Source organism: Diospyros lotus, chromosome 5, assembly GCF_014633365.1.
Source record: "Diospyros lotus cultivar Yz01 chromosome 5, ASM1463336v1, whole genome shotgun sequence".
Taxonomy (NCBI): domain Eukaryota; kingdom Viridiplantae; phylum Streptophyta; class Magnoliopsida; order Ericales; family Ebenaceae; genus Diospyros; species Diospyros lotus.
The window spans coordinates 4,370,139-4,381,473 of NC_068342.1; the positions used below are offsets into that span (position 1 = coordinate 4,370,139).

The 11,335-nt window shown below is 36.6% G+C and overlaps 2 protein-coding genes across 3 annotated transcripts in view; one reads left to right on the forward strand and one right to left on the reverse strand.

Annotated features, from left to right (window-relative positions):
• The window catches only part of LOC127801141 (5'-3' exoribonuclease 4-like), a 67,351-nt gene extending 58,569 nt beyond the window's left edge, over nucleotides 1-8,782 (forward strand). For both annotated transcript variants that reach the window (XM_052336012.1, XM_052336014.1), the window contains 11 exons: nucleotides 2,029-2,099; nucleotides 2,503-2,631; nucleotides 2,784-2,860; nucleotides 2,947-2,987; nucleotides 3,092-3,166; nucleotides 5,275-5,423; nucleotides 5,507-5,611; nucleotides 5,987-6,062; nucleotides 6,397-6,479; nucleotides 7,455-8,169; nucleotides 8,274-8,782. In XM_052336012.1, coding sequence (XP_052191972.1) covers nucleotides 2,029-2,099; nucleotides 2,503-2,631; nucleotides 2,784-2,860; nucleotides 2,947-2,987; nucleotides 3,092-3,166; nucleotides 5,275-5,423; nucleotides 5,507-5,611; nucleotides 5,987-6,062; nucleotides 6,397-6,479; nucleotides 7,455-8,097 — 1,449 coding nt within the window. In that variant the 3' untranslated portion in view covers nucleotides 8,098-8,169; nucleotides 8,274-8,782. The remainder of the gene's footprint in view (nucleotides 1-2,028; nucleotides 2,100-2,502; nucleotides 2,632-2,783; nucleotides 2,861-2,946; nucleotides 2,988-3,091; nucleotides 3,167-5,274; nucleotides 5,424-5,506; nucleotides 5,612-5,986; nucleotides 6,063-6,396; nucleotides 6,480-7,454; nucleotides 8,170-8,273) is intronic.
• Nucleotides 8,783-9,016: 234 nt separating this feature from the next.
• On the reverse strand, nucleotides 9,017-9,942 carry LOC127801142 (uncharacterized). Its single transcript, XM_052336015.1, has one exon. The coding sequence runs from the start codon at nucleotides 9,725-9,727 to the stop codon at nucleotides 9,125-9,127; it is 603 nt and encodes a 200-aa protein (XP_052191975.1). The 5' UTR covers nucleotides 9,728-9,942; the 3' UTR covers nucleotides 9,017-9,124.
• Nucleotides 9,943-11,335: the final 1,393 nt, after the last annotated feature.

Below are 11,335 nucleotides of genomic sequence, written 5' to 3' on the forward strand. Positions count from 1 at the left end.
TAAAGTTTTTGCTTTTTTCCCTACCCATCTCGTCTCTTGAAGGCATATAATATTAATTTTTCTCCTAATCATCACATCCACCACTTCCATAGCTTTGCCTGTTAATGTTCCTATGTTCCATGACCCAATCCTTAATCTATGATTTTGTTTTTGGCCTTGACTTTGGATTTGATTTTGTTTTTGGCCTTGATTTTGAATTTGATTTTGTTTTTTATTTTGATTTTGGTTTTGGTTTTGGTTTTGATTTTGATTTTGGACTAGCTTCTTTACCCATATCCGTCCAAGCAAATGCGGGAACCCTTGCTCATTTATCACTACATCCGGGTGCCGATGCAGCAGCCCTAGCTCACTTGTCACTACACGGGGGCAGTGTAGCGCGTCGCTATGAAGGGTTACGTCCACGCCCAAACGATTTTTCATAATTTGTCTAGAGTTCATGTTTTGAATCCGACTAAGTTTTACGTTGCCTGAACTGGTTGATATATCTGTAAGAATTTGAATTTAAATATCTTTCTGTGCTCATCCTGATCCCAAAATCTGCCATGCAACTGACAGGAACTTTGACCATTGAGGACAACTGTCAGTATATGTGGATAATTTGTTTTGTCATATTAGCATCTTTTATTATATATAGGATTCCTGATATCTATGTACTTTCAGAAATTCCTGGAGGAAGTTTTTAGATTAGGTTACTCTTTGCTGCATTGGAAATGGAATCTGTATTCGGTTACGACTTAAAAGACTTCTGGTTGATAGTTTCACCCCTTGGAGACTGAACTGGTCATATTGAAAAATTGTGATTTTGTGAATATAAAATTAGGAGCTGGTGCTATAAAGCACCATACTTTGTCCGCTGCTAGATTCCTTTGCCTTGGTGTATCTCCTCTTGTCATGTCTCTTTTCTGGGGAATAGGAACTTATATATAGAATGATATCTCATGTTTAACCATGATATTTCTTCATTAGCTTTGTTGCTTCCTATTTTTCCTGGTTCTTGGAATATTCAGCAATATTTACTTCGTGCATTCTTTTCTGACAATATGTGTTCAGTTGATGCTTCGTTCTCTAACGATATATAGTATATTGTCAGTCACCAGTTCTTTATATAACATGATATCTGAAACTCATCTCATTCTTGGCACTACTTGTGCACTGTATAGATGTGGTTATAACAGTGAGTACATACTTGGACCAAGTGAGAGGGAGGGTAGTGCTACAAAAATTGTGCACAATCTAATAACTACTCGGCATTACTAAATTTGGGGTGCAATGCACTTTATAGCTTCCTTGATTGAAATTATCATTTAGAAAACTGTGCTATTTTTCTATCTGTTTATTGGTTTCTTGTTCTAATTTCTGCATTATGTCTTCATCTCGAAGAGTGGACAAAAATTTCTTCCTTTTATGTGTGATTTGCACTTCTTTCTTTGTTAGTAGTGTATTACTAGAGGGTACATAAATATTTTGCTGTATCTTTAGTGACTGCTGTAGATTGAAAACCAAATATATGGAATGTGAGTTTAGTAAAAACATAAGTGTGGATGTTGTTATAATAAAATTTGAAGATCAAGTCATACCAAGTAAAAATCAATTAAAATATCTTGGATCAACTGTCCAAAGAAATTGGCATATTAATGAGGGTGATGACCATTGATGCCTTTCAATCAACTATCTAATCCTCACTGCTAGCAGTCTGTGAGCAACTCCTGAGAGAAAAGGAGAATCGGGAATAAAAGTGACAGACAAAGAAGAGAGGTCCAAATGAAGAAAGGGAATCAAAATTTGGATATGTCATTACTGTTGGCCCCTTTACAATAGCAGTTCTCAGTATTGTATAACATAAAATTTTGTAAGTAGAAGTTATTCATGATAAATTTTTCTCACATAATGGATGGAGGGTACAATTTCATAACCATGTATAATATTATAATATGTGTGTTTGATGATTAAGAAAATCTTACTATAATACTGTAGTTATGATTGCTACACAAGGGGGTGCACTTGATGATCGTAAGTTGTTGTTTGCAGGTTTTGAAGTATGTAGAAGGTTTATGCTGGGTCTGCCGGTACTACAACCAAGGTGTCTGCTCGTGGCAATGGTTAGTTTCTGATCTACTTTGTAGTTATTTTTCCTAGTGGATTGATGAGTATAAATTCACTTATATTATGTTTATCAGTACAAGATATGGGAACATATGTTTATAGTGGGTTTTTATGCAAACATGATGGGAAGTAGTGCATCCGTGGCCATATTTGGCTGTCTTAAATGGAAGTCATTGAAGCAGCCTTCAGCTTGTGGACTTCCATAGGATCTTATCTTTGGTTAATATCACTGAGTATGCATATAAGATCAGATGCTCAGTTCCTATGCCATGCTCCTCCATAGCCAATATGAGGACTGGTCTAATTTTGGAGCTTTTAGCCTTTATGGTTTTTTGCTATGTTGGGTGCTTTTCCTCTCTATAATTTTTTCAAATCTGATCTTCCTTTTTTTTTTTTCAGGTTTTATCCATACCATTATGCTCCATTTGCTTCTGATCTAAAGGATCTAGCTGACTTAGAAATAACATTTTTCCTTGGACAACCGTTTAAGCCCTTTGACCAGCTCATGGGAACCCTGCCAGCTGCAAGGTACATGTTACTTATAATCTTGTTCCTTACCTTGCACACAAGGAGCTGGCAAACTCAAGACAAACGCTTCTCTATTTCTCTCTCTCTCTCTCTCTCTCTGTGGATGCCTGTGGTATTTGGCACTGCATGAGCTTTCCCTTTTTATTCTACAGTTCTAGTGCTCTGCCCCGGGAGTTTAGGAGATTGATGACTGAGCCAACATCACCAATCCATGAATTCTACCCTTCTGGTAGTATTACTTGACAAAATAGTTTTCTATTTTTTATTTTCTAAGTTCTTTGGTCAATTATACTTTGGGTTTAACCATTTGTTCAGATTTTGAGATTGACATGAATGGCAAGCGCTTTAAGTGGCAGGTACAATGTTGTATAATCCAGTATTTCCTGAATTCCTTGTGGAAATATTATATTAATGTTGTTATTGGCTTATCCAAGTTATCTCAAATTGCTTTGTGAATCAGGGCATTGCCAAACTGCCATTCATTGATGAGAATAAATTGCTTGCTGAAACAAAGAAGCTGGAGACAACTTTGACGGTATTGTTTCTCAACCTCTTTAGCCCCTTATGTAGTGCATGTTTGACAAAATCATAGTTGCTTGGAATGCTTACTAAGAGCATAAAGCCTAAATAAGTAGAAAACCTAAACTAATCAACTAAGACCAAAAACCTAAGCAACACATACCCTAAAAAAAAAACTCTCACTTTCTTTCATGCCAATGGCCTGTTTGAAATCCATCATGTTTCAACAATTTACATTTCATTCTGGTAGAAATAGAATGAAAAGTGGTGAACTTGTGTTTGGCAACTAAATTTCCATTCCAAATCCCAAGTGTGTTCCATCGAAAAATGAAAAATGTGAAGAGGTACACTGTCACTTATTTCATTTCGTCTGAAACGCATTTCCCTCCAACGTCTGTGTGTGTGTACAGTGTACATGCACAAGTTCAAAAGATGAAAGAAGAAGACAGCAATGATCACTGGACCCATGTGAGGGTCACAGCAGATCGAGGTTTGGATAGCCCTGCCCTGATCTTCTCTTTCACTCTGTTTCCATATATACATTTATATATATGCATAGAAAAATGAATGAAGAAGAAGAAGGTGTCAAAAGAAGAATATGAATGTAGAAATTCTCGGAATTCTTGTATATTCACAGCACATTTACAGTCATATTTAAGGTGAGTCTTGACACCTTCATAAGGAAGCACCTTCATACGGAAACTATCAATCTATCTTCTAAGTAAACTAGCTATTAAGGAAACATAAACAATTAGGAAACTAACTAATTAGGCAGCTAATTGATACAGAAAAAACAGCTAACTGTACATTCTATATCTACATTAGGAAACATAATTTTCTGCATTCAATGGTGAGCCAATTCGCTGAGTAAGTCTGCTATTTCCTTTTTTCCAACAATGATGATGCCACTTGACCCAATTGGGGTGAACCCATCTTGGGGTTGGTCAAGCCCCGATCTGCTTCTGCCTATATATATATATATATGCGCAGAAAAATGAATGAAGGAGAATACGATGATGATATTGCTGCTGGACCCAATGGGGGCCTAATCCAGATTGGGTTTGGCGAGTAGTGTGCCCCAATTTTTCAAACTTTCTAAGTTCCTGAATTTTTGCTAAATTTGTTTTTTTGGGGTTTCCCAGATATTTGCTCAGGTTAATTTTATAAGCTTTTCTGATTTTTGTTGAATCTTTATCCCATTTTTTTAGGTCTTAACAAAATTAAAAATTTATTTCTATGATGTTTTTGAGGGGAAAAAAAATTAAACATAGATTCTGAAAATCAAATACTGTTTTCAATTCGTCTTTCCATTTTCTTAACAACTGGCTGTAAAATCAAACATCTCCAATTTCCATTTTTCCTAGCTGAAATGAAAATTAAAAAAAATGAAATGGAATGGAAAGCATGAAAAGAAAATTGAAATTTCCCACAGCATTTTCAAGCAGCCCCAATCTTTATGTACTAGAAACTTAAATAGGATGTGACATCATCAGCCTGAAATTCACCATAGATCTCACTACTAGAATCTCTTAAGGAGCTTTTAGTGCTAGGGAAGTTTCCTTAACAATTATCCATGCATGGTTTGAGTAATCAGAATCAGAGGGCTTTGAGGTGAGCGGTCAGTATGTGGTTTGAAGGCTACCTTTTTACCTAGCTTTTTGGCAGTTGATTTTCAGGAATTTCAGATTTTGTTGAAAACATGGGTATCTAACGACTACATATTTCTTTTTCTGTATTGTGTCCTTTGTATTACTCGATGTTTTTGAATAAGAACTTCACGTATTTACTTAAAGAAAGGGAACCTTTAGAAAACACATCATTGATCCTTTGATTAGACCACTACCTGAACCCCAACCCCCACACCCCCTTTTTTTCCCTTGGGGGTGGGGCATTGTGTTGCTGTGACTTTTTCAAGAATGGTGAATGTGGTTAACTAAATTTTGAGAATTGATGATCTGAAAGGCTACAATCTGTATTATTTTGCTGCTTTTAAGTTTAATAATTTGTTCTAATGTCGGGCGAACTGTGCAAAGAAGGCAGATATTTTTCATTCTTAATTTCCACACTAATGACAGATTTTATAAATAAATTATTACAAGATCCTTTTTTTTTTTTAACACGCAGGACGAAGAGCGAGTGCGGAACAGTATGATGTTTGATTTGTTATATGTACATTGTTCTCATCCTTTGGCTGGCCAAGTTATATCATTGTACCAGTTTTTTCATCAATTACCTCCACATCAAAGATATTGGCCAATTGACACAAATTTTAGGTGTGTTTTCATTTTGTGATGTTGTCTTCAATGGTGTGGCATAGGCCAGTTGACAACCTTGATTAGTTGCCAATGTTTTTCAGTGAAGGAGTGAATGGATATCTCTGGTTATGTCAGAGGAATATGTGGACGAATGTGGTTCTTTCCCCTGTAAGTGGATTGCGAGATATCGAAATTAACCAAATTCTGTAAGTTCCCCTGTTCTCCACTTTTTCTTACTTTCATTTCAAAATATTTTGGTTCGTTGAATCTTGGAGATATTTTGTTGTTGTTATTCGCACTGTTTTAATTGTTAGGTTTCTTTATTATAATTTTGTTTTATTTCTTTGTTTTGAGGGTGAACCTTGGTAGCAATGGTAAGGTTGCTCTTTTATGACTAAAAAGTCATGGGTTTGAGTTGTGGAAACAACTTTCTATAGAGCAAGATTAAGGCTACATACAAATGAGCCTCTCCCTTGACCCTCACAAAACAGGGAGCCTTGTGTACTAAGGATGCTCTTTTTTTTAATTTCTTTATTTGAGGGGAAAAAGTTTAAACATTCTTAATTTTGCCCATTTTGCAGAAACACTTCTTACTTGAATCCTCTACCCTATAAACATGTCCCAGAACCTCCTGCAGGCGTACGCATGCCTGAAAAGGTGTGTACCATATAACATACAGATACTTTTAGAGTTGCTTGTAGTAATCCTTTATTTTTGAGAATCTCAAGGATTCACTTATCAACTTTGGAATGACACTCGTCCACCTATAAATGAGAGATATCATGGGTCTTTTTTTTTCTTTGTACATAAACAGCTCCAGAGCCTATAGCATGGGTAAAGTTGTTCCTTATTCTTGTGGGCACGAGTGGAAGGACTGTGAAACATTATTCTTGTGTTATGAAGTATAATTTTTGTGGCTTAAAAGCTGTGCATTGGCGTTTCCTTACAAAAATGACCAGTGGTCCTTTTTTGACATTCTTTGCATCTGCAGATTTTAGGTCCTTTGGACGTAAAACCCTTCCCTGTGTTGTGGCACGAAGATAACGGTAGCCACCGCCAACAAAGCAGAGAACGGTAAGAATACATGTTGGTTCTACATTGCTGTTGGGAATCTGAACTATTTTCAGCAATAGAACTTCCTTTCAATTGTCTCCTGGTTTTTACCCCCCCCCTCTTATTCATTCAAAAAAATGGACGCTCTTTTATTTTTTTGGAATGATATATTATGCGCCAATGGATTTTGCAACAGTTTGTCAGTTATACTTGTAGAAACTGGCATGGACAGAAGTGAAGGCTCAAACAACAATACAACAGCAATCACAAGCCTTAATCAGAACTGCAGGCTCATTGGGATAAGACATAAATTATCATCGTCATTAACTGCACTTTATCCTAACCAAGTTAGGGAGATAAAACATAGATGCTGCCCGTAAATAAATAAACAAATAAAGAAAATCCAAGGATAGTTAAATCTAGGGATTTTCTCTTTATTGCCTTTTCCTACAATTTTAAGGGGGTTGATTCCACATAAGAACCTAGTGAGTGACTCAGTGACCTAAGCATGGAAGTAACACTTGTTATTATATCATTTATACGGGTACCCTGATGCAATGATTTTTTTGTTATTTTAATTTAAACAAAGTAAGGGGGGTTGGACATCAACATTTTTATCTTGGTTGGATAGTAATTTACTATTTATTGGAGCGTGACCTGTAATGGAATTATTTCATTCTGTAATAATGCAATCAAAATTAAATTCCAGTTTGAAATGTTATTATATTGTGTCAACAATGAGTTATATTAGCAGATCCGATCAATATTTGCTAATCCTGTGAATTTTTTTTTTTTCCATTGGAAAAGGTAGACGCCTATATATTTTACTTCCCCCAAATGAAGAACGTTAGAGAAACTTCCAAAAACAGAATCGAATCTGTCCCTTGTTTGCTTTGCGGACTGTAGGATTTTCATTTAATTGACATGTTTACTGTTGGAAATAGTTGTCACCATCGGCATTATTATTTGTTACTAAAGATATCTCTACATATACAGGGCAGGGGTATCTCGGGCAAGATATGGTCCTCAGTTGGGAGAAGCAGCCCATCGTTTGGTCAAGAATACCCTGAATCTAAAACACAATTACAATCATTCTGGATCATCCGAACAAACTCAATATAGGAATTCTACAAGTAACCATGTAGCCAACGGCAGGTCAAGGACAGCTGGATCTTCTGGGTATGGAAGGGCTCTGATTGAGGATCCAGCTCCCTACTATGGAAATTATAATCACCCCCGAGCTAGAATGGGCAATCCTAGATCCGCACTCCCCCCGTATGACTTGCAAGGCTACAGACAGGACTACAGGACACCGGATAGATACTCATATGAAGAGCAGCAACAGAGCGTAAGGGCTGGGATGTCTTCTTTGACGATGGAAGAAGGCAGAACTAGATCACATATTGCGACACATCCAAGGATGCCGAATCCAGGACAAATTTCAAATATCCAGAACAAGTCCGTGCAGCAGGTTGGTCCACTCCCAACGCCACCTGCCAAGTGGATAGCTAGACCACCAGGCGGAGATGCTCGAATATACCATAAGCAGCAACAGCCGTCACCAGCTGCGTCTGATGAGAAGCAAATGAAGCGAGTTTATCAGATTAAGGGCCAGGGACCACCCCAAGAATCTGTCTGATTCTCCCATCGGCAGCGCCAAGAGTGATATTGTATAGTCCGTGGCACTGGCAGGTCCCTCCCTAAACCTCAGGTATCCTGCTCATGCTAAGCCTAATTCAGGAAATTGATGTCTGACTCGCGGGCATTAATATGAATTAATTAAGATATTTCATGTTCTCGTGGTGTTGTGTGCAGGAACATCGATCTGGTGGAAGGAAGATTAAGATTAAATCTGCACTCTGCACAAATGGGAATGGGACACGGCGGGTAGGGCTCTTCCATACAAATATATAAATCAATCAATCAATCAGGTGGAAAAGGAGAAAAGAAAATCGCAGGTGAAGCGTGAAGGTGTACAGCTAGTCAGCTTACAGCATGTCCTAACCTTCCTCTCCTTCCCATGTTTCTGTTCTCTGTTAGAAGACACGTGATGTAGGATGTAGCTTCAGCTTTAGATTTGTTGTACTGAATATATGTCCTGTTCCACTTTTTTTATTTTTCTTAGAATGTTTGTTTACAGTTCTGTGTCGGGAATAATACTATTATGCTGACATTTGTTTGTGTAATTAACGAGCTGTAGCTTTTGTCATTTTCGGCAACACTTCCAGCGAACTTTCAGCTTGATGCTTTTTTATGCTCTGCTTGTATACAACCAGTAACAGAAATATTCATTATAATAATGGTCATATCATGTGATTTATTTAGTTTTTTATATGATATAACATTTTAAAATGTTATTTAGTTGGGAGGGTCATTAATAATAACAATTTAGTTGCAATGAGGTATTGGTGATAGTGGCTTGAATAATAATTTTAAGGGTAATGCTATTTACTTTACTGTGCAAAACCCACTAATTTCAATCCCCATAAACTCGTCTTTTTCGCCAATCAAAAAAAAAAAAGAAGTAAATAAACTCATCCAATGTCACGAACTAGAACTAGAACTAGAACTAAAAAGGCATTATTATTTAGATGAAATCTTTCATCGGAAGACTTATTTCTATACCCATTTCATCTAAATACAATGCTATTATTAATTCCTCAAAATCATTGAAGGAAGTAGCCAGACAAGAAAAACAAAAACCCCAAGAACAATCCCCCATAGATGAGCACCGCCTTCTGGCCGGAGGTCAGAGCATTCCCCCCAAGCCCGAACTGCTGGTTCTGCGCAAACCCAGCAATCTCCACGCTCTTGCTCTCGAAGAAGCTCTTCGCCGCCCCGCACGTCGGGCATCTCCAGTCCTCCGGCAGCCTCTCGAACGGCAGTCCCGCCGGAATCGGGTACGACGGGTCCCCAGCCGCCTCGTCGTACCGGTACCCGCATGACCTGCACTCGTATATGCCGGTGTTCAGGACGGCGAACTTCTCTTCCAGCCGCCGCTTGTCCAAGTTTGGGGCGGCGTCCGGCAGCGGAGATTCTGGGGAGGTGGGTGGCTCTGGATCTTGTTGGTCTGAGGTGGGTTGTCCTTCTTTGGAGACATCGATGGAGTTGGGGGCGAATTTGTGGAGGAGTTTGGGGAGCGGGGAAAGGGAGAGGGTTTTGTTGAGTGGGAAAGAGAGATGGGGTTTGGGTTTGGGAGGAGAGGGCTGGGTGAGAGTGGCGGAGAGGTGGAAACTGAAGGTGGTTCTGGTTGTTGCAGAAGCCATCATCAATCAAATCCACTGACTGCTTTCGATTTCCTCTCTGAATATGAATGGGGATGAATGATATTGGGAAGGAAAGGAGAAATCAGGAGGAATCCATGGAAGAAGAGATTGGTAATGGAGCATATGCTGTTTCAGAGAGAGAGAGAGAGAGAGAGTGTGTATGTGGATAAGGTGGGGAACTAACTGGAACGGGCCTTTGGTCACTGATCCACTGTGGGTTTTTCTATGGATACTTTTGTCTTATAATTATATATATATATATATATTATACTATATATTGACTTTTATCACCCTGTCTTTTTTTTTCTTGTAAAAGAACAAGGGAAAATAAAGAAAACAAGACAAGAAATTTGATGCTAATTGTGTAATAGTGTGTTAATGGAGGGGGGGGGGGGGTGTAAAAGATTCAAATTCCCATTTTTCACTTCTCAATAATTTTGGGATTTAAGGTTGAGTTTTGTGTTAATTATTTTGGGTAATTTTACTTTTTAAAAGTTTATGGGATAAAGAGTGATACAGTTGATAATATTGTGTTAAATTACATCTTTTTTTGATATCGGTGTTTTGGATTAAAAGATAACAAAGTATTTATTTGTTTATTATACCTTTTTTCAAAAAAAAAAAAAAAGAAATTGTGAACTATGTTGGCTATCTAATATTGTCAAATCAAGCTAACAAAGTTAAAAATTAATTATAAATCTATTTAGTCTAAGTAGATAAAAAAAAATATTGACCCTATAAGTCAAGTGAACTCAAATAAAGTTACATGATTGAACTATTTTTCTCTTATTTTAGTTATAAAATATTAATTGAGACTTTTGTTTTGGTTTGACATAATTGCAAAAGGGCCTCTCGTGTTTTGAAAATAGTAAAAGGTTTTATTTTGTTAGTCAAATGTTATATAAGTGATGAAATGAAAATTATACTCTCATAATAAAAAATAATTTTTATATTAGCAAATAAATAAAAGATAAAAAGGAAGTTAGTAATGATCAATGGCTAGTCGCCAACCATTGTTGGTAATGGCTTTTAGCATTTGTGTTTGTCAAAACCTATGTGTGTTTTGACTTTAATAGAATTCAATTGATTTTGGTTCCATCCAACTCATAACAAAGAGATAGAACAATAAGAAATAAACTAATAAAAAGAAGAAAATTAATGATGATTTATAACCTCGATGTAGAAATAATTTCTAGTAATTTAAATTATCTAAAATAAATAAATTGAAAAGAAAAATAAAGGAATATCAAAGAGGTAAACCTTTATTGACAAATTTTATGGACAAAAGTTTCAACATTTGGATTTGATGAGAGCCAAATACATTTAGGTTTCATCAATCCAAAACAAAAGGTGACATAGATAATGGAAAAGAAAGAAGAATAATAAGAATAAACAAATAAAGAGTTAAAACCCCAATTGTAAAACTTTCAAATTTGAAACATAAATGATCTAAAATGCACAAATTCAAATGGATAAATAAAACAATATAATGGGCAAAATAAGGGTAAAACCCTTATTAGCCAACATCATTAATTAGGGATTTTAGCATATAAGTTTCGTTAAGAAAAATATTATTAATATATCATGCCTTATACATTAGATTACACAATA